This window comes from Triturus cristatus, chromosome 3_1 (genome assembly GCF_964204655.1).
Source record: "Triturus cristatus chromosome 3_1, aTriCri1.1, whole genome shotgun sequence".
NCBI lineage: Eukaryota > Metazoa > Chordata > Amphibia > Caudata > Salamandridae > Triturus > Triturus cristatus.
The window spans coordinates 955,143,088-955,165,528 of NC_140583.1; the positions used below are offsets into that span (position 1 = coordinate 955,143,088).

Consider the following 22,441-nt stretch of genomic DNA (forward strand, 5'->3'; position numbering starts at 1 on the left):
GTTGGGTTTAATTAGGAGGCTTGTAATTGAAATCAGTCTAGCCGTGTGTAAGGAGTGAAGGTCATACGCCGTCCTAAGCCGCCAGCTTAATAATAGTGGAGGAACCCAGGAGAATTCCACTATGCCACGGTGGTGAGCACCTAACGAGTGTGTGCAGTCACTAAACTCGTCGGAAGTGGTCCCGCATTCTACGGCAGTGATCAATCAGTTGGAACTTGATGAGGATAGTGGTATCGGCAAACAATTATCATAACAATGGTAGGGTTTCACGAGGGAACAGTGGTTGTCAATATCGGACTTAAATGTATGGACATCGGTTCTAGCATGTAGCAGTAGCAATAACTCTGATTCTCTAAACACTATACAGTGAATGTTACAATGTAAACAAGATGTTTAAAATATTAATTGGTTTGAAACAATCAATAATAATGCACATATATGACAGACACTACAGCAAGGTTTAAAAAAAAAAAAAAAAAAAAAAAAAAAGGTTGTCTTATCCAAGATAATATGCTTCAATCAATAGTTAACTTTACAGTCAACAGGATTCTTATTTAATACATGTGGAAGTGGATCCCTACCTTCTGCTATATACATCACCAATTGTCACACATGTACAAATCAGGCTAATTATGGAAATGCATCTCATGGACTCTGTGAATTTTCAGTTAGAATCATATTCAGGCAAATGTGTTAAGAGAAATGCTAAGTACATAAGCAACACTGATCAAGAGAGGGTAGTAATAAACCCTCGCCATTCCTCAGCTGAATTCAGTCCCTGTAGTATGGAGTTGGTACGTTCAATCCAACGACACTCTAGTCGCTGCAATATCTGTGTCAGATCTCCACCTCTTTTTGGAGCAATCACTTTATCTATTACCTGCCAGCGAAAATCATTGGCACTGTGCCCTTTCTCTTCAAAGTGATTGACCAATGGGGCATTGGGAACAGAATTACTGATCCTGCTTCGATGCTGTCCTATGCGTGCCTTAACAATTTGTTGGGTTTGTCCAATATACGGTAGTCCACAGGGACACAGTATGCAATACACTACATTTTTAGTATTACAGTTGGCAAAGAAATCAAGTATTTGATCAACTTTTCCATGAGTGAATTTTTTGGTGTTTACTGTAAATTCACAGGCGACACAATTACCACACTTGTAGTGACCTTTAACATCTGGTAAGCCCCAGGTTGATTCTAATGATCTTAAACTTTGGCATGGACTCTCCATCGATGATCTTACAAGATGATCTTTAATATTTTTGCCTCTTTTAAATGCAAACATTGGTACGTCAATGCTAGAGTCTATATTTTGAATGATGTGCCAATTTTTTGTGACCAATTTACGAATAGCATTCGTGTGGATACCAAACGTGGTGACACAGATCAATTTGTCAACCTTGGTTTTCTCTTTAGGAGTGAGTAATGTCTCTCTAGGGCAAAACCAGGCTCTTTTCAAAGAATTCTTTACTAGCCTTTTCGGATATCCCCGAGTCAACAATTTGTCCTGTAGAATACACGCCTCTCTCATGTAGTCCTCTTTCTTGGTACAATTGCGACGTATTCGCAAGAATTGTCCATGAGGCAATCCATCTCTCAAGGCCCGAGAATGGTGACTATTATAAGCGAGTAGTGTATTACGCTCAGTGGGTTTTCTGTGCAATGAAGTATAGAGTTTACCCTCGTCATGTGAAATGTTAAGGTCTAGAAAGGCAATGCAGGACTCATGTATGGTGGATGTAAACTTAAGATGTGGTTGAACTGAATTTAAATAAGAGACAAAATTATTAAACTCAGGGACTGTGTCAGACCAAATCAAAAAAATGTCGTCAATATATCTTTTCCAACAATTGATTTTCGAGTGGTAGATGTTGGCGTTGGTGAGGACAAATTTGTGTTCTAGATTATCCATAAAGATATTCGCCAAATTTGGCGCAAAAATTGCGCCCATACTGGTTCCGGAGCACTGTTGGTAGTACTTGCCTTCCGAAACAAAGTAATTGTGTGTTAATGCAATTTGCAAAAGTGTGACAATAAAGGAAGTAGGTACCTGATGGGGTGTCGGTCTAGTATCAAGTAAATCCTGGATCACCTGTATGCATTCTTGCTTACCAGATGTTAAAGGTCACTACAAGTGTGGTAATTGTGTCGCCTGTGAATTTACAGTAAACACCAAAAAATTCACTCATGGAAAAGTTGATCAAATACTTGATTTCTTTGCCAACTGTAATACTAAAAATGTAGTGTATTGCATACTGTGTCCCTGTGGACTACCGTATATTGGACAAACCCAACAAATTGTTAAGGCACGCATAGGACAGCATCGAAGCAGGATCAGGAATTCTGTTCCCAATGCCCCATTGGTCAATCACTTTGAAGAGAAAGGGCACAGTGCCAATGATATTCGCTGGCAGGTAATAGATAAAGTGATTGCTCCAAAAAGAGGTGGAGATCTGACACAGATATTGCAGCGACTAGAGTGTCGTTGGATTGAACGTACCAACTCCATACTACAGGGACTGAATTCAGCTGAGGAATGGCGAGGGTTTATTACTACCCTCTCTTGATCAGTGTTGCTTATGTACTTAGCATTTCTCTTAACACATTTGCCTGAATATGATTCTAACTGAAAATTCACAGAGTCCATGAGATGCATTTCCATAATTAGCCTGATTTGTACATGTGTGACAATTGGTGATGTATATAGCAGAAGGTAGGGATCCACTTCCACATGTATTAAATAAGAATCCTGTTGACTGTAAAGTTAACTATTGATTGAAGCATATTATCTTGGATAAGACAACCTTTTTTTTTTTTTTTTAAACCTTGCTGTAGTGTCTGTCATATATGTGCATTATTATTGATTGTTTCAAACCAATTAATATTTTAAACATCTTGTTTACATTGTAACATTCACTGTATAGTGTTTAGAGAATCAGAGTTATTGCTACTGCTACATGCTAGAACCGATGTCCATACATTTAAGTCCGATATTGACAACCACTGTTCCCTCGTGAAACCCTACCATTGTTATGATAATTGTTTGCCGATACCACTATCCTCATCAAGTTCCAACTGATTGATCACTGCCGTAGAATGCGGGACCACTTCCGACGAGTTTAGTGACTGCACACACTCGTTAGGTGCTCACCACCGTGGCATAGTGGAATTCTCCTGGGTTCCTCCACTATTATTAAGCTGGCGGCTTAGGACGGCGTATGACCTTCACTCCTTACACACGGCTAGACTGATTTCAATTACAAGCCTCCTAATTAAACCCAACTATGAGTCTGCAGGTCTGGGTTACCTAGCAACGGCACTTTCGCGTCTGAAACACTCCCACTGTTCGACGCTCCCGATTGGTGTATCTCTCATGGGTTCCTCCACTATTATTAAGCTAGCGGCAATGGACGGCGTATGATTTTCACTCCTTACACACGGCTAGATTGATTTCAATTACAAGCCTCCTAATCAAACCCGACTATGAGTCTGCAGGTCTTGGTTACCTAGCAACGGCACGTTCGCGTCTGTAACACTCCCACTGTTCGACGCTCCCGATTGGACGTTCTTTAGCGAATCAAGCTTAAATTCTCTATTCACGGCTCAATCGCTGTGATCGTACCTCACAGACAGGACCTTGTTTGCCTGCTGTAGCACTTCGCGGGATACTCGGACACCCGCTAGAAGAGAGAGAGGTACGAGCATTTTTCTATAGAATTGCAGAGCAAATAGACCTATTCCCATTATAGAGATTTTTTAATACGACCGTCCCCCGCGCTTGTGTATTTTTTTACTACAGTTGATCGGACTCGCCTCCACGAGGTGACAGCTATACTAAAGTTTGGAACCTTGATCAGTGTGGAATATAGAAGTATCCTCACTTCACGCACAATTACGATTACATCGAGTCACAGTGGGCCACTGCCTCCGTGTGAGCTTCTTCTCACAGGGGTGAGTAGAAATTCTGGTATCTACCTGATACATTAAGGATCGGATTATGGTATGGTTAATAATGATTTTGTTTTGTTCTAACACAGCACCCGGCTGGGTACCTGTGAGTATATTTTATCCTTTCACCTCGAACACGGTGTCACTGTATATACACCAGTCCTGGACGTTAAGGTAGAGAAGAGCACCCCTCCTTTTCTTTCTTCCTTTCCCACTCTTTGGCCCCCCTTATTTTGACACACATGTATTACTCTCCTTTCAGGTGTCCCTATATTAGACAGTCCTGACGAGACCCTCTAAATTGGAACAGGGTCGAAACGCCGTTGACGCGATAGGCAAATCACTAATCAACACCTACATTAATTAAGTGTTGTCAATTTGAATTATTAATTATATGTGATTGCCTTTGTAAAGTGAAATCAAAACCTTGTTTGTATGTTATATGGTATGTTAATTGTTTGTTTAGGTTTTCCTCATTGGGACACTAATTTGTAATTTGTTTGTTTAATGTCAAAATTGTATTGTATATCTATGTGCACCTTTTGTGTCGACATTCTAGTAATATAAACGAAGATCATTCTTCACAAAATAAGAACCAGCGTGTACGGTTTTGCCTTTTCTTCTGACATCTTTTATATTCCCCTTTATCCATCTAGGCCATCCCCTCCTGAAGATTCCTTGGGTTTTCACCACTTGTTACAACGGGCGGCACACTACCACGGGGTGGAGTTACATACAGACCCAGTGGAGGAGGACGTCCTCCTAGACACCTTCGATGATACACATAGGTCCACTGCCATTCTACCTATGTTAAAGGGCGTAATTAAACATGCCCCTGAGGTTTTTAAAGACCCAGTCAGGGCCAGGGTCCTAAACCCTCGGATAGAAAAGAAGTACAAAGCCGCCCCTACAGACCCTTCTTACATTAAGGGCCCTGCACCATTAGATTCCCTAGTGGTATCTACAGCCAGGAAGCGCTCAAATTCTCAGGCGTCAGGCGAAGCGCCCCCACCTGACAAAGAGTCCAAGCTCCTAGATGCATCAGGGAAGCGCACTGCGTCACAAGCGGCCAATATATGGCGTATTGCCAATACGCAAGCACTGTTGGCCCGATACGACAGGGCGCACTATGATGAGCTAGAGACCATCATGCACCATCTCCCTGAAAAGTACAAGACTAGGGCTAATGAACTTATGCAAGAGGGAAAAACAATAACCAATACCTCAATACGATGTGCCCTAGATGCGGCAGATACAGCCTCCAGGGCCATAAACACCAGTGTCCTTCTCCGTCGCCATGCCTGGCTCAGGGTTTAAACCAGAGGTTCAAGCCTCTATACTAAATCACCCATTCGACCAAGATCATCTATTTGGCCCTAAAGTAGATGAAGCCCTGGAAAAAATGAAAAAAGATACAGACACAGCGAAATCTATGGGAGCCCTACAAACACAGACTCCCAGGCGTTCCTTTCGCCGTTCTTCCTTTCGGGGCACGGGCAGAGGCTACTCATCGGACAGTGCATCCACGTCCTATAAATCCCCCCCTCAGTCTACCTTCACAAAAGGTTATCAAAGAGGCGGATACAGAGGCAATAATAATAAGGGCAGAGGCAAAACAAATACCGCCCGCTCTGCCACACCTCCTGCCCAATGACTTTCCCCCGCTCCCTCCAGACCATTCCACTCCGGTCGGAGGCAGACTACGACATTTCCTTCACGTCTGGGAGACAATCACCTCAGACAAATGGGTGACACAAATTATTCAGTCAGGGTATTGCCTAGAATTAACTTCTACACCCCCCAACATTCCACCCAGGCACCGCCCTATGTCGCAAGAACATACTGCGCTACTGACACAAGAAGTGAACTCCCTCCTGCAAAAAGGAGCAATAGAGCAGGTCCCCATAAATCAACGAAATTTAGGGGTCTACTCCCTGTACTTTCTAATTCCAATGACAGACGAGACCCTACGACCTATCTTAGATCTCAGACCTCTAAACACTTACATTAATTCGGACCATTTTCACATGGTAACCCTCCAACAGGTTCTTCCACTTTTCTCCCAGAACGACTTTCTCACCACTCTGGACTTGAAAGACGCGTACTTTCACATCCCAGTACACCAATCTCACAGAAAGTACCTCAGGTTTGTGGTAGACGGACAACACTACCAGTTCAAGGTGCTCCCGTTCGGGGTAACAACAGCACCAAGGGTGTTCACCAAGTGCCTGGCAGTAGTGGCTGCACACCTCAGAAGACCGCGCATTCACATCTTCCCCTATCTGGATGATTGGCTCATAAAAGCCACATCCTACCAACAGTGTGTGCACCATACCGCCGCTACAGTCCAACTACTTCACCAGCTAGGCTTCACGGTGAACCATCTAAAATCCCACCTGGTACCATCACACACAAAACAATATCTCGGTGCCACCATAGACACCTCGAAGGCCATAGCCTATCCCAACCCTGCCAGGATTGCCAAAATACAGGCGCTGCGTCAAAAATTCCTATCCCAACACTCTCTCCCAGCAAGAGTGTTTATGCAGCTCATAGGGATGATGGCCTCTTGCATCTTTATAGTGCCACACGCAAGACTCCAAATGCGCCCACTCCAAGAGTGTTTGGCGCGCCAGTGGAACCAGGCCCAGGGGCAACTGACAGATCTGGTGTTGGTAGACGGTCGCACCCATCGCTCTCTGCAGTGGTGGAACACCACAAACCTTTCCAGAGGTCGACCGTTCCTGGACCTGGTCCCACAAATAATCCTAACGGCAGATGCATCGCTCTCCGGCTGGGGAGCTCATCTGTTACATCTCACAGCACAGGGCACATGGACGCCGCAACAGAAGTTACTCCACATAAACCATCTGGAGTTACTGGCGATCTTCCGCGCCCTGAAATCCTTCCAGGCGCAGATTTTAGGCAAGGCAGTCCTCATTCGCACAGACATGACTGCCATGTACTACATTCAAAAACAGGGGGGCACACACTCTCCACAGCTCTCTCAGTTAGCGCAGAGCATATGGAGATGGGCAATTCCACAAAAGATTTTTCTCCTAGCCCAACACGTCCCAGGAGTACAAAACACCGTGGCAGATCTGCTGAGCAGACAGACACAGCAGATCCACGAGTGGGAACTTCACCCACAGGTTCTTCACCCGTTCTTTCAGAAGTGGGGGCATCCACACATAGACCTATTCGCCACCCACGAAAACAAAAAATGCCCAAGCTTCGCCGCCAGATATCCACACCCATTGTCCAAAGGCAATGCGATATGGATGAACTGGTCAAACAAATTCGCATGCGCTTTTCCACCTCTCCCACTAATTCCATTAGTGGTGCGAAAGCTACAGCAGCATTCCCTGACTCTGATCCTAGTAGCTCCAACATGGGCCAGACAACCGTGGTACACCACGCTGCTGGAACTCTCAGTAGTACCACACCAAAAGCTACACCTCTCACCATGCCTCCTAACCCAGAACCATGGAGAGATCAGGCACCCGGACCCAGCTCAACTCAACCTTGCGATCTGGCTCCTGAGGTCCTAGAATTTGGATACCTTAACCTTCCCCCTGATTGCATGAACATTATCAGGGAAGCTAGACGCCCTACTACTAGGGCGTGCTATGCAGCAAAGTGGAAATGATTTGTTGTTTACTGCCACAACAACACAATAAATCCCTTAAATGTATCCATACAACACATTATATTTTATTTACTCCATTTACAAAGGTGTAACCTAGCATATACCTCCATTCGGTTACACCTTGCTGCAATTGCTGCCTACTTACAAAACAGGCAGCACCTCTCACTTTTCAAAGTGCCTGCCATCAAAGCCTTTATGGAAGGCCTCAAAAGAGTAATTCCACCCAGAGTGCCACCCTCACCTGTTTGGAACTTGAATATAGTCCTTACACGGTTAATGGGACCCCCTTTCGAACCATTACGTAAGTGCGAGCTGCAATTCCTCACATGGAAAACAGCTTTTCTAGTGGCCATCACTTCCCTCAGAAGAGTTAGTGAAATACAAGCACTCACGATACAGGAACCTTTTCTTCAAATGCATAACAACAAGGTTGTACTGCGCACCAATCCCAAGTTTCTACCCAAAGTCATTTCTCCATTCCATCTAAACCAGTCGGTAGAATTACCAGTCTTTTTCTCGCAACCCCAAACAGTTGCGGAAAGAGCCTTACCCACACTGGATGTTAAAAGGGCTTTACTTTACGACATCCAGAGAACACAACCTTTCAGGAAAACCAAACAGCTATTTGTTTCCTTCTCCCCTCCACACAAAGGCAACCCTATTTCTAAATCAGGGATAGCTAGGTGGATTGTAAAATGCATACAGATTTGCTACCACAAAGCAAAACGAACGCTATCGGTTCCCCCTAAAGCCCACTCTACAAGGAAGATAGGGGCTTCTATGGCTTTCCTAGGGAACATACCACTAGATGACATCTGCAAAGCAGCGACATGGTCGACACCACACAACTTCACAAAACATTATTGTGTAGATGTGCAAACCAAGCAACAAGCTAGTGTGGGCCAAGCTGTACTAAAAACACTGTTTCAGACAACTGCAACGGATACCGGTGGTCGCCCTTAAGGTTGGGTACTGCTATATAATCTATGCACAGTGTATAATCTGCAGCTCATATGCCTCTAACGGAATATGCTACTTACCAGTATGCATCTGTTCTTGGCATGTAGAGCTGCAGATCTATACACGCCCACCCGCCTCCCCGGCTACCTGTATCCGTTCCAGTCTTATCCTATTTAGATACAATACACATGGGTTTCTTTACTGTTACTACTACGCTCCATCTTTCCCTGCTGGCGAAAAACAATCTGAGGATGGAGCCGAAGCCCATGCGCAATACTAACCAGAGGAGGAGTCACCGACCTCGTGACTCCCAAAGACTTTCCAAGAGGAAAAACAAACTGCAAACATCCGGGCCCAACACCAGATGGCGATCTATGTACAGTGTATAGATCTGCAGCTCTACATGCCAAGAACAGATGCATACTGGTAAGTAGCATATTCCTTGTTGCGCAATACAATATTTTGTGAATCATATAATACAATGACAAAAGGATTTCACAATGACTATCACCAAATTTTCCCACGCACTCATGAATTGTACTGTTCCTAAAAGCTTCAATGAACTTAGTCACCTACATCTGTGATAAATTTGGGTTTAACTATAAAATCAGCACCAGGTATTACATTGATTACAGTACCTATATCAGATGCTTCCTTGTCAAGTGAATATTCATTGTTCTCTTGAAAGGAATATTTCGTCCGCACAATTTTTGTCTGTCCTTTTAACTGTGCATGTTTTGTGAACTGTAACAAGAAGCCATCTTTTTTCTTTTTGTCTCATCTAGTATTTTTTGCCATTTGAAATACATTTCCTTCTTTTAGAGTAACTTTCTCCTATAATGCTTCCGCATACTCCAAGATCATCTTCAGAGCCCTTCATTTAGCCAACTAATGTAGACACAGGTCTTAACAGGCAAAATACTTTAGTGCTTGAACAAGTATACCCATCACAGAAAGTAAAGTTTACAGCAAATACATCACAATGAAGATATATAGTGTGCCAATCACTTTTGAATGGCCAAAACACTTCAGAAAGATATATAATCAATCAGGGTACTTGTTCCTATGTTAAATAGGGAGGAAAAACGGTTGAAGTTGAAAGCTCTGAGCGTGATCTTTCTCATTTGGAAGTATTGCCCTCAGACACCCATGTAGGTGTCCTGCTTCATCATTGGGCTTTTTGATCCCCATGAGGCCGGCTCTGCAATGCCCCATGGGCCCCGCGGGAGGGCTCTTTAGCGGAGATCTTTTAGTATCAGCCATGATGGTGTGTGTGAGGACCTAACTGAGTAGTGATAAAAGTTATCTAAAATTACCTAAAGGAAATCAAACTGAATTTTCAAGGTTCCTTTGGTAGGATTAAAAATTAAGTCAGGATAGTGCATGCAAAGTTAGAAAGCACCATTATCTGGTGTGTGTAATGTAATGCACTGTCAAAGTTTCATAAATCAGGCCGACATATTTCCCGCCCTATTGGTCCATAAGGGATTCATGGCGTTTCTTCAAGACCAAAATATATCCAAGTGAGTGCCCTGCCCTAGTTCAGGGCGGGTGTTTAGAGTGTAGTTTTATGTAATAATCCATGGTGGTGACGCATTAGATCAATAGAATCTATAATATGCTTACCCGAGTAGGTATCCATAAACCAACCTGGAAGAAAGACGGTGCGGAAAAAGAGATGAAAAACAAATGAGAATCCAAAACAAATTGTTCTGTTTAGAACCAATTACTTTGGACAGTGCAGCCAGGTGGACCTGAACTCTGCATATTGTCACATCATGTAGTGCCATGTTGTGTTGTCAGAGCGAAATGTTTCGCTCTGCTGTTGGCGAGTGCCACTAGTGCAAAAATCTCTTGTAAAATCACTGTGTACGTGTGTCATCAATGTTGCACCTAAATAATGACTGAACATATAAAGACATACCACAAACATCATCATATATACAGTATAAAAACACTAGTGATCATGTCAGAGCAGCCTCGATAAGGTACTGATATTTTTTATCCCTAATATTAGGCTAATGTGTGCCTTGGATCAAGGCTGAGCAGCGTGTGATTACTGTGTTTTTTTCTGGAAAACAAAACATAGAGCGGTGGTGCTCAGTTCGTTATATTACCTACAGAGTACTCACGTACCACTCTGGTCTTCCAAGAAGCTACCGTATATAGTCTCTTGTGCGGTGTATAGCCTGTGACCTACCCCTCTCCCTGCCTTCCTGAAAGTCAGGTGCTTGTCGTGCGCAAGGGTGTTATATGCGATCTAAGGTCACAGGTGCGGCGAGTCGGATTCGGGCCGTGACCCGGAAGTGGGTCAAGTGTTAGAAGTCGGTACCGGTGTGCGTGTACCCTCGATGAGCGGGACACCGTGTGGTGGCCATATTGAAGTGTTTTTTGTTAGTATACAGTCACATATATTGCGTAACTGTCAGATGCGGTCATGCATAGCTAAATTCAAATCGAGGTCTCAAACCTCATAACACGATTGGTATGTTAATTTTCACAGGTCGGATAACTTCGTATCTGCCCATTTAAAGTCCTTGTATCTGTGCTCCATGACAACACCACTTTCAATCAGTTGGTATTAAGATCTAATAAGTATGTCCTTGATGTTGAGTAGATGCCCTCTAAGTGCGGTGTGTATTTTATTAATGGAGAGTGGCTCTATAGCATCCATCTAAAATGGTTGTTTACATATTCATTAAAGCGATGACTGTATGGAATACAGATGTGGAGCATAGACATCCCAGGTTACTGTGAGGTGGGTGAGTATCTACACAATCCTCACATATAACGTGGAGAAAGCACTCATGATTTAGTCATTCTTTTTGTGAAGTTGTAGTAGTGGGCTTTGCAATACCCCATAGGGAGTCAGTACACTATAGTTCATCTCTGATGAAGTTCCTATCTTGTAGGTATATAGTCTATGTTTATCTAGTGCACTCATGCCAGGGAATTTCACCATTCAGTCCCTGCATTTGGCTCTTGAGACAGAAAACCCAACATTATTCTCTTTTGAATAATGATTGCTGGTCCCAGAGGTCGTTGGCTATCAAAATGGTCCATTCAATGTCTTCTGGTATATGGTTGGTATTTACAAAGTGAGTCCACATCTTTGTAGTGATGCATTTGCAGCAGATATTACTGCAATGTTCCGTGATTCTTGTCTTTATGGGTCTGGTGGTCATACCTATATATTGTAGGTTACATAGACAGGTTATAAGGTAAATGCAGTTTTTTGTTTTGTATGTTTATTTATGTTTTGTTATGTTTATTTTGTAACCACGGTCGATTTTCTCCTAGGTTGATTTCCTTGCTCACTTTTGTGAGTTGCATACTGCACATCTTCCACATGGGTAGTTTCCTTTTATTGGTGGTAGTCCCCAGAGGGTTGGTTGTTTGCTTTTTGGGGGGGTCATTTATGGTCGTGTTTGAACCAGGAGATCTCTTAAATTTTGCCTCCTTTTAAATGTAAATCTCGAATCTGGAATGAGAGAGTCTCAGTTTTCAGAATGGACCAGTGTCTCCTTATGATGTTTTGAATTCGGTTGGATGATGGTGTGAAGGTTGTCATACAGGTGAGTAGATCATCTGTTTCCTTTTGTTGTATTTCTAAGCGGGCTTCTCTGTGGTTATTTATGGCCCTCTTGCTTGCCAGTGTGACTATTCTCCTAGGGTAATCACAGGTAGTTAGGTTGGCACAGAGTTCTTTGGCTTGGCTACCTTTTACAGGAAGGGTATCACAGTTATGTCAAAGATGAAGGAATTGCTCGAAAGGTAAATTGTCACTGAAAGATGTCATCAGTGGCTACTGGGACACTGTAGCGTACATGTCACTCATTTTCCCTCTAGTCTTATCCAGCAGGCTCTGAAAGAATGTGTGGCCTTTGACTTCACTTTGTGCTAAGCCCCTCTCCCTCGAAGGTCTGCTGCCCACAGCCCATGGCTGTGTGAAGTAGACTCTGGCCATAAGTTGCGGTCTTCGGCCATAGCATGAATCAAGTACTTGTGCAGCATCCATTACACAGAAAAGTGTATGCATGTGAACGTCGGCCCTTTGTCGTGAACTACTGTTGCATCATTTAGCCTCTGGGCATGTATCCATTCCGAAGGTCAGCTGAATGTTTTGCGTAGGGGGTGTGGCAATCATGCCATAACAGTGTTTCTCATCCGCCAAGTCCCCAGCATTGCCTTCACCTGTACCATGAACTCACTCTAAGTGCTCACTGTAGACAGACCAATTATGCATGACCATTAGTCTTATACACAGAGTCCTTGGCACAGGGTGTGGTAACCTTTGGCTATGCCGTGTGCCCAGCCCTCTTTCCATGGATCCCGCTGTACACAACCTTTGGCTATGTATAGCTGACTTCTCGTAAAAGGTGTGTGCCCTGTGACCACAACCTGCCTGCAGGCCCTTTGCCTTCGAAATACTTTGTAAGACTGCAAAGCCTAAAATGGTCAACAGAACAATGTACTTTCTTTACCAATGAGATTTACTTTGTTTGAATTGTGCTTCTTATATGGTTCACAAACTAAACATCCAGAGACCGATTAGTGAACCTATCGGTCCAAAGATATAAAACATTAAGAAGGTCATTTAAACTTCAGCAGCCTGATAAAAAGATGATGTTCGAGGCATATGAGCTGCTGCAGTCACATTATTGCATTAGATCGCCGCCTAGTGTTGGGTCCGGATGTTGCACGTTGTTGTCTTGGAAGAGTTTTCGAGATCTCACAAGATAGGTGACTCCTCCCCTGGACTACAGTGCGCATGGACAGCTCCTCCATCGTCAGATTGTTTTTTTCCGCCATCGGGTTCGGATGTACGTCTGCGACGCCAACTTCGACTCCGAAGTTTTCAACTTTCTTCACGGCAAATCCAAGTATCTCGACGGGATTACTCTCCGGTCGATACCCTAGAACTTTACGAGACTTTATTTTCTCATATTTCCATCGACGCAGGCCTCCGGGCCTATCGACGCCTCTCGGGCCTCGGGCCCATGGAAAGGACCCCCTTCAAAAAATGCCCCCAGTGTGGTGCTAAATACCCACACACGGATCATCACCCGGTGTGCAACAGATGCCTATCCCCGGAGCATAGAGAAGAAGACTGCTCAGCCTGCGCACTCTTCCGTTCCAAAAAGACAATCAGGAACCGAAGGGCCCATCGACAAGCGATGCATCGGCAAGCAGCGGCACCGGCACCGGCCGATATCTTCGGCGACCCCTCGGATGCCGAGGACTCGGACGATCTACAGCTCGTCACAGTCGAAGAATCGGACTCAGATGACCCAATCCCATCGGGGCAGCACGTGAGTACCGATGCCCCTGTCCCAATCACCCCACATAAGGCTCCGGTCAAGACATCGCCACAAGGCCTTCGTCACGATCGAAATATCCCTTCGGAAGCCCCACCCTCGGGCCCGGCTCCGAAGATAACAGAAAAGCCTTCCGGTAGCTCGGGACCGAGCAAGCCGTATCTCCCTACACCAAAAATGCCTTCGGAGCCGAGAAAAACACATACGGCACCAGCTCCGGCTCCGGCGCTGAAAGACTCGACCGTTCCCAAAAACGTTGAGTCGAAAAAGGTCGATCCCAAGAAAAATATCGACCCGAAAACGTTAATCGACCCGAAAAAGACTAACGACTCCAAAAAGGTCACCGAGCCTAAAAAACAGATCGAACCCAAGAAAACGGTCGATCCGAGAAAGGACGTCGAAGTCAAGAAAACTCCCAAACCGACCAAAAAGAAGGTTCCCGAGCCAGATAGGTCGAAGCCGAAACCTACAAACCCTTCGACTCCCAACAAAAAACACCACAAATCTTCGGTGCCGAAACCACCAAATACAGAGGAGGAGCTGTTTTTTCCGGATCCAGTCGATCCAAAACAGAAAAGAATCATCATAGACCCTAACACAGGTCATGTGGTGCTCCACAAGAGGAAAATTCATCCTGCATTACCCTCTCCAATTCCTCTAAAAAGGAAGGACATTGCTACTTCTCCTATTAGGCCTGTCACCCCTCCTCCTCTCTCTCCTATTCTACCTTATGTGCCATACACACCCCCCATGCCTCCACAGCCTGTTGGGGACCCAGATGACGACACAGATAATGATCCACAGGACCCTTATGACGATCCTGATGACCCAAATCCCAACCTGGACACATGGGGACACCCATATTCACCAGATAACACACCTCTTCTGGACCCCACACCATACCCTTCAAAACCATCCCCTCCTGATGACACCATTGCATTTCATCAGTTAGTGGACAGGGCTGCTAGTTTCCACGGGGTAGATATGCATGCTGACCCTCTGGAAGAGGATTTCGTGCTGGACACCTTCCCAACCACAGAAAGAAGTGCCCGCACTTTACCCATGCTCAAAGGAGTTTTAAAACATGCACCAGAAATATTCAAAGACCCCATTAGGGCTAGGATACTCAACCCTAGACTGGAAAAGAAATATAGAGCAGCACCCTCCGACCCTACATACATCAAGGGTCAACTACAGCTAGACTCTAGTAGTTGCCAATGCACGAAAGAGGGCAAACTCACAAACCACTGGCGATGCTGCACCACCAGAAAAACAATCCAAACTACTGGAGGCCTCACGGAAAAGGGTGGCTTCACAAGCAGCCAACACCTGGAGAATAGCTAACACACAAGCATTGTTAGCTAGATATGACAGAGCACACTATGACAAACTAGAGGAGCTACTACATCATCTCCCTGACCCGTATAAACAACAGGCAACTGATCTTATCCAAGAAGGAAAGTTCATCACTAACGCCTCGATAAAGTGTGCTCTAGATGCAGCTGACACAGCCTCTAGAACAGTCAATACAAGCGTAATGTTAAGAAGACACGCATGGCTTCGCATATCAGGTTTCAAACCTGAGGTGCAAACCACTATTCTCAATCAACCCCTTAACCACGATTTCCTGTTTGGGCCTGAAACAGATGTCCTACTAGACAAAATGAAAAAGGACACTGACACCGCTAAATCTATGGGTGCGCTACAGTCTTACCAATCCAAACGTTCCTTTCGTAGATCCTCCTATAGAGGTACAGGGAGAGGGAATAACACACAAACCTCTCAAACTTTCCAAACTACCTCTCAAAACACGTTTCAAAAAGGCAGAGGAGGATATAGAGGAAACAATACTAAAGGCAGAGGTAGAGGTAACAACAACAACAGTACCTCCACCACTCCCAAACAGTGACCTCCTACACCTGCCTCCGGACCACTTAACACCAGTCGGAGGCAGATTATCACAGTTCCTACCTGTCTGGGAATCCATCACAACAGACAGGTGGGTGAAGCAAATTATCCATTCTGGTTACTGTCTGGAACTTACATCTACCCCACCCAACATACCACCCAAACACAGACCAATGTCAGAGGAACATACCATACTATTGCAACAAGAGGTCTTAGCAATGCTACAAAAGCATGCTATAGAACCAGTTCCCCTGCAGCAACAAGGAAAAGGAGTTTACTCCCTCTATTTCCTAATCCCCAAAAAAGACGGCTCCCTCAGGCCCATTCTCGACCTTCGTCCCCTCAATCACTACATACACTCAGATCATTTTCACATGATCACACTTCAACAAGTACTACCACTACTACAGCAAGGCGATTTTCTCGCCACGCTAGATCTCAAAGACGCATACTTTCATATACCCATTCATCCCGCGCACAGGAAATACCTCAGATTCGTAGTGCTTGGACAGCACTACCAATTCAAAGTCCTACCCTTCGGGGTAACAACAGCACCAAGGGTGTTCATAAAATGCTTAGCAGTAGTGGCAGCACATCTACGGAGACAACATATTCATGTGTTTCCATATCTAGACGATTGGCTGATAAAGGCCAAATCACATCACCAATGTCTGCAGCACACTGTGACCACAATCTATCTATTACACAATCTGGGATTTTCCATCAACTACCCAAAATCCCATCTACGACCCTCCCATATACAGCAGTATCTGGGAGCAACTATAGACTCCACAGTAGCAAAGGCTTACCCAGCTCCAGCCAGGATACAGAACATTCAAGCAATAATCCAAAAATTCCAAACTCAGACTCTCTTGACAGCAAGAGTGTTTATGCAACTCATAGGCATGATGGCATCTTGCATATTCATAGTCCCACATGCTCGGCTACAAATGCGTCCCATACAAGAATGCCTAGCAACACAATGGAACCAGGCTCACGGGAAACTAAAGGACCTAGTGTTGGTAGACAGTCGTACCCATCGCTCTCTGCAGTGGTGGAACACACAAAACCTTTCAAAAGGGCGACTGTTCCAAGAGCCAGTTCCACAGGTAGTCTTGACAACAGACGCATCACTCACAGGGTGGGGAGCCCATCTACTTCAACATACAGTGCAAGGTCTATGGACACCGCACCAAAAGATACACCACATAAACTACCTAGAATTACTAGCAATTTTTCAGGCAATGAAAGCCTTTCAAAAACACATAGCCAACAAGACTGTCCTAGTCCGAACGGACAATATGACAGCAATGTTCTACATACAGAAACAGGGGGGGACACACTCTCTGCAGCTTTCACGCCTAGCGCAAAGCATATGGAGATGGGCCATTCCACAAAACATCCATCTTCTAGCAGAACATCTCCCAGGAGTGAACAACCAGATTGCAGACCTCTTGAGCAGACACAGTCAACAGATCCACGAATGGGAACTTCACCCGGAAGTCCTACTCCCATTCTTCCAAGCATGGGGACACCTAGACATAGATCTGTTCGCCACAAAAGAAAATGCAAAATGCCCATCCTTCGCCGCCAGGTTCCCACACCCGCAGTCGAAGGGCAATGCGATATGGATGAACTGGTCAGGCAGATTTGCATACGCTTTTCCGCCAACCCCACTCATTCCATCAGTGGTACGCAAACTAAAGCAACAAACACTTACGATGATCCTGGTTGCTCCCACATGGGCACGACAACCATGGTACACAACACTCCTAGAACTCTGTCGTCCCTCATCAACGACTACACCTCTCTCCAAAACAACTCACACAGAACCATGGAGAGATACAACACCCAGACCCCAATCAAATAAACCTAGCAATCTGGCTCCTGAAGTCTTAGAGTTCGGATACCTTAATCTGCCTCCTGATTGTATGAATATCATCAAAGAGGTAAGACGTCCCACTACCAGAGCCTGTTATGCAAACAAATGGAAAAGATTTGTTATCTACTGCCAAAATAACCAAATCAATCCCCTGGACGCTTCTGTCCAAAACATAATTTGTTATCTGCTACACTTACAAAGATGTAATCTAGCATATTCATCTATAAGATTACACCTAGCTGCTATTGCAGCATACCTCCAGAACAGACAACACGTGTCTCTCTTCCGCATACCACCTATTAAGGCATTTATGGAAGGGCTCAAAAGAGTAATCCCTCCAAGAGCTCCACCTTCCCCAGTCTGGAATCTTAACATCGTACTTACTAGACTTATGGGCCCACCCTTTGAGCCTCTACATTCTTGCGAATTACAGTTCCTAACATGGAAGGTGGCCTTCCTAATAGCAATTACTTCGCTCAGAAGAGTGAGTGAATTGCAGGCACTCACAATTCAAGAACCTTTCATGCAAATACACCAAAATAAGGTAGTTCTCAGGACAAACCCTAAATTTCTACAAAAGGTCATAACTAGCTTTCACATTAACCAATCAATTGAGTTACCTGTCTTTTTCAAAAACCACAGTCAGTAGCGGAAAGGGCACTCCACACACTGGATGTCAGAAGGGCCCTGCTCTACTACATAGACAGAACTAAACCATTTCGAAAGACAAAACAGTTGTTTGTGTCTTTCTGTCAACCTCACAAAGGTAACCCTATCTCAAAGGCAGGAATAGCCAGATGGATAGTTAAGTGCATACAAATATGTTATCAAAAAGCTAAACGCACATTAACTATTCCCCCAAGAGCACATTCCACGCGCAAAATGGGGGCATCCATGGCTTTTCTAGGGAATATCCCCTTAGAACACATTTGTAAGGCAGCTACATGGTCTACCATACATACCTTCACTAAACACTACTGTGTTGATGTGCAAGCCAAACAACAAGCTTCTGTAGGTCAGGCTGTCCTTAAAACACTTTTCCAAACTACTGCAACTGCCACCGGTAACCACCACTAGAGGAGGAACTGCTATACAGTCTATGCAATAATGTGACTGCAGCAGCTCATATGCCTCGAACGATAAATGCTACTTACCAGTATGCATCTGTTTTTGGCATGTAGAGCTGCTGCAGTCACATGCCCACCCTCCTCCCTGGTGCCGGGCACAGTTGCAGTACTATCTTATTTAGATACATTTACATGGACACCTTTTCTTTCTATTACTATCCTCCATCTTTGCCACAATGGCGAAAAAACAATCTGACGATGGAGGAGCTGTCCATGCGCACTGTAGTCCAGGGGAGGAGTCACCTATCTCGTGAGATCTCGAAGACTCTTCCAAGACAACAACGTGCAACATCCGGACCCAACACTAGGCGGCGATCTAATGCAATAATGTGACTGCAGCAGCTCTACATGCCAAGAACAGATGCATACTGGTAAGTAGCATTTACCTTCTTCCCATCTATGCATCTATCTGCCAGTGCAACGTTTGCATAGAAGGCCGAGAGGTCCGACAGAACAGGAGCCATGTTATTTTTGCCCTGCTCAACATACTTTGGTTCGTCTTCCTGTGAGTAGGAAGAAATTTGTATTGTTTTTTATTTGTGAGTGGCAGACATTCCCTTTGCATCCCGACCTGGAAAAATATATTTTGGAAGGACTGTCCTAATAAGATGGGTCTTCCAAAGTGCTTTGATCAATGGAGTTTTCGGTGTGCGTGCTCTGCTGCTTACTTGGGAGCGATCAGTGAATCTGTAGGTTTATGCATCATATTGTTTTATTTTCTATGTAGTAATATGCGATTTTTAATTCCTAATTGATCCTAGGAGATTGCATACTCTTTAAACACAGTCACTAACTCAGAATGTGTAAGTGCAGCTCTGTACCCTAAATAATTAGAAAAATGGCTTTGCATGTGTAATAGAATACAAATAAGCAAGATTAAAAGTTGTATAATTCAATTTTCTTGACAGATATTCTCTGGAATTGCTAAGAGGACTGTTCTTCTGACAGATGTGAGGAACATTGATGAGGAAGAAGAAACCATTCAAGACTTGATTGAGATTTTTTTCCAGAAACCAAGTAATGGAGGGGGAGAAATACAGAGTATCAAATACCTCTCGGACGGCTCCGTGACAGCACATTTCGAGGAAGAGGACTTGAAGGCAGAATGACCTTCAAACACGGCACTGTAGAAGACTGCAGTGAGATGCACCAAAATGTGACCTCTTTAATTAGTCCTCCATTTCTAGACATAACATGCACCTAAATGCCAATGGAATATGTGATCCAGGTCTAAAAAACAAAACTGTCTGTAATCCTAAAGAACGTAAAAGTGGAAATATGCATCTCTTTGATTCCTGCATACCACCAGGGTGTGAGAAGACCTTTTTGTTTTAACCATGCAGTCTTCGGAACTTCATCCTGTTTATTGAATATTCGGTTTCTTAAATCATGTAGCTTTGTGGGATGTCTTGGGAAGACAGGTCAGGTGGCTTGTTCCAGCCACCATATCTGACTACAGTGATTTTCAAATTCGCAGCACCCGGATCAATAGTGTTGATGTAAGTGAGAGTCCGGATTTCTAAAAGAAGGCATTTATTGCTGGTAGACTACGCCTCTATACGCAACTGCAGCACTCATTGAAGACTTCTGTTCCCAAAGGAACCCTCCCACCTGATGCACTTGTGTAGTGTTTGTAGGTTGCCATGTTAGTTTGGGAAAAGGTTGACCAGTTTGAATGTTATATTAAGAAACGTGGCCAAACATTTCTTACAACACGGCATGTTGTTTCACATCTTTTCAAAAATAAAAAGTTTCAGATTTTGTCTATACATTTCATAGAACAAATGAAGGAATGTAATTAAAATAGTTTCACAGAGATACCATTTATATGGTAGAAAGAAAGCAAATAAACAGTGCGCATCTTTATCAAATGTCAGTGTTCTTAAAAAATGTCTTATGCTGGCTTGATCCTTATGCTTTAATATGTGAAAATTACTTCATGAATCCATTCATTTATGCAGCAGCTGTTGGTGGACTTCACGTAGGAAAATGATTCCCTTGCAGCCAATGACTTTTGTTTGACCGTGGCTTTTGGCCTTATGATATGCCATGTCTTTAACTTTATACTACTCATATTGGTGATCGAAGACTTGGACAAAGTAATTAAAGTACTTTTAATTAGCCCTGGCATTAGCCAAAATCTTATGTTTTTATTAAAAATATATGTGTACTATACTAATAAGGGCTTTCTATCAGCCCTCTTCATCGATTGGTCTGTTATTGTGTCATGAACCTTTTTCTTCCACCCACTAGAGCGTACAGTATGGGGCAGTGGGTTAGCCCACATCAGCCGCTACTAATTTCAGTGTGAGTGGTGGCAGTCTTCCCTTCCACAAGGAACACATTCACAAACGAACTAGTTTCCTTAAGTGCTAGGGACTGCTATGGCCCAAAACTTTTTTTTTTTTAACTTTTAGCCAGTTTATTTTTGCAGTTTGGGCAGGTGCCATCAGCTTCCCCTAAATTCAAGTTTTGGAAAACCATGCTCCAGCAAAAGGAGCATTGACAAAGCCAAAATGCTAACAGCCCCTGCCAGGCCAATTGGTTCCAAAATGTGATCATTCTTTTGCATATCAAGAATGCATGTATTAGTTAATGTTTCTCTCATGGTATGCAACATCAAGTTTAGGCTCTTTGGATTATGGGTTAAATAATTTCACAAGTTTCTTTTTTAGATTTGTAAAATTCACTTGACCTCATTGCCTGCAAACTTGTCTTGAGTTTCTTAGTGTCCGTTTCATTGTATATAATGTCATATATTAACCTCTTCTATGCCCATGACGAGATAGTCTCGTCATGGAGCGCGGTTGCGCTGTGCCCATGACGAGACTATCTCGTCATGGACCCCGGCCGCTAATACAATGCCCGGCACAGGAGGGGGAAAGGGCGGGGCACTGAAGGGGTTAAACACTAAAGAATACACTAAAATTTGGGGCTGAATTTAGTCTAACATTTTTAAATGAAATTCAGATGAGGTTCCAATTGAAATCCAGTGGATCCGGGTATCAGCATAAAGTTGGCACTGCAGAACACATTGGGCAGACTTCCTGTACCACAGAGAGAATGTAAATATTGGATCATTCTAAGGCAGATTCCTGAGGCATCCCACAAATCATAGTCATCGCCTGTGACCCACTATTCTGTTTCATTTAAGGAGTTCTCTCCTGGTGTCCACTTACATTTCCAGTCAGTCAGCAGAACTCAGTCGGTTGTGATGTCAGATGCTGGGCAGAGAGACCAAGTGCTACAGGGCAACAGGCTGTCTTGTCTTTGGACTCCAGCATCTGCAGACTTATGAATAATACCAGTGTTCGATGGCCAGACATATTGGCATTTACCTTCTTTAACAAAGATATTGCTACCTGACTCCTCAGGCAGGTTGACTACAGTTGAAATACATGAGCGATAATATTGATTATTATTAAAACTGAAGGACTCATTTCTTCCGGAGAGGAGGAACATGTCATGCTTTTATCTCTAACTATGATGTCATGTAGGGACAGAGGTTTGAAAGCACAAAAATAACTCCAGATGTTCAGAATGTGGAAGGAGCCTCTGCAGTACAAGGTCCCTTCACTGTGGTATACCTGAACACTGAGAAAAATGCAAGGGGCATCCACACTGATAAGCAGTGGGCTCATGGGGA

The 22,441-nt window shown here is 44.0% G+C and overlaps 1 protein-coding gene across 4 annotated transcripts in view; it reads left to right on the top strand.

Annotated features, from left to right (window-relative positions):
- The window catches only part of NMI (N-myc and STAT interactor), a 382,827-nt gene extending 361,911 nt beyond the window's left edge, over positions 1–20,916 (top strand). For all 4 annotated transcript variants that reach the window (XM_085645599.1, XM_085645600.1, XM_085645598.1 and 1 more), the window contains one exon: positions 19,704–20,916. In XM_085645599.1, coding sequence (XP_085501725.1) covers positions 19,704–19,904 — 201 coding nt within the window. In that variant the 3' untranslated portion in view covers positions 19,905–20,916. The remainder of the gene's footprint in view (positions 1–19,703) is intronic.
- Positions 20,917–22,441: the final 1,525 nt, after the last annotated feature.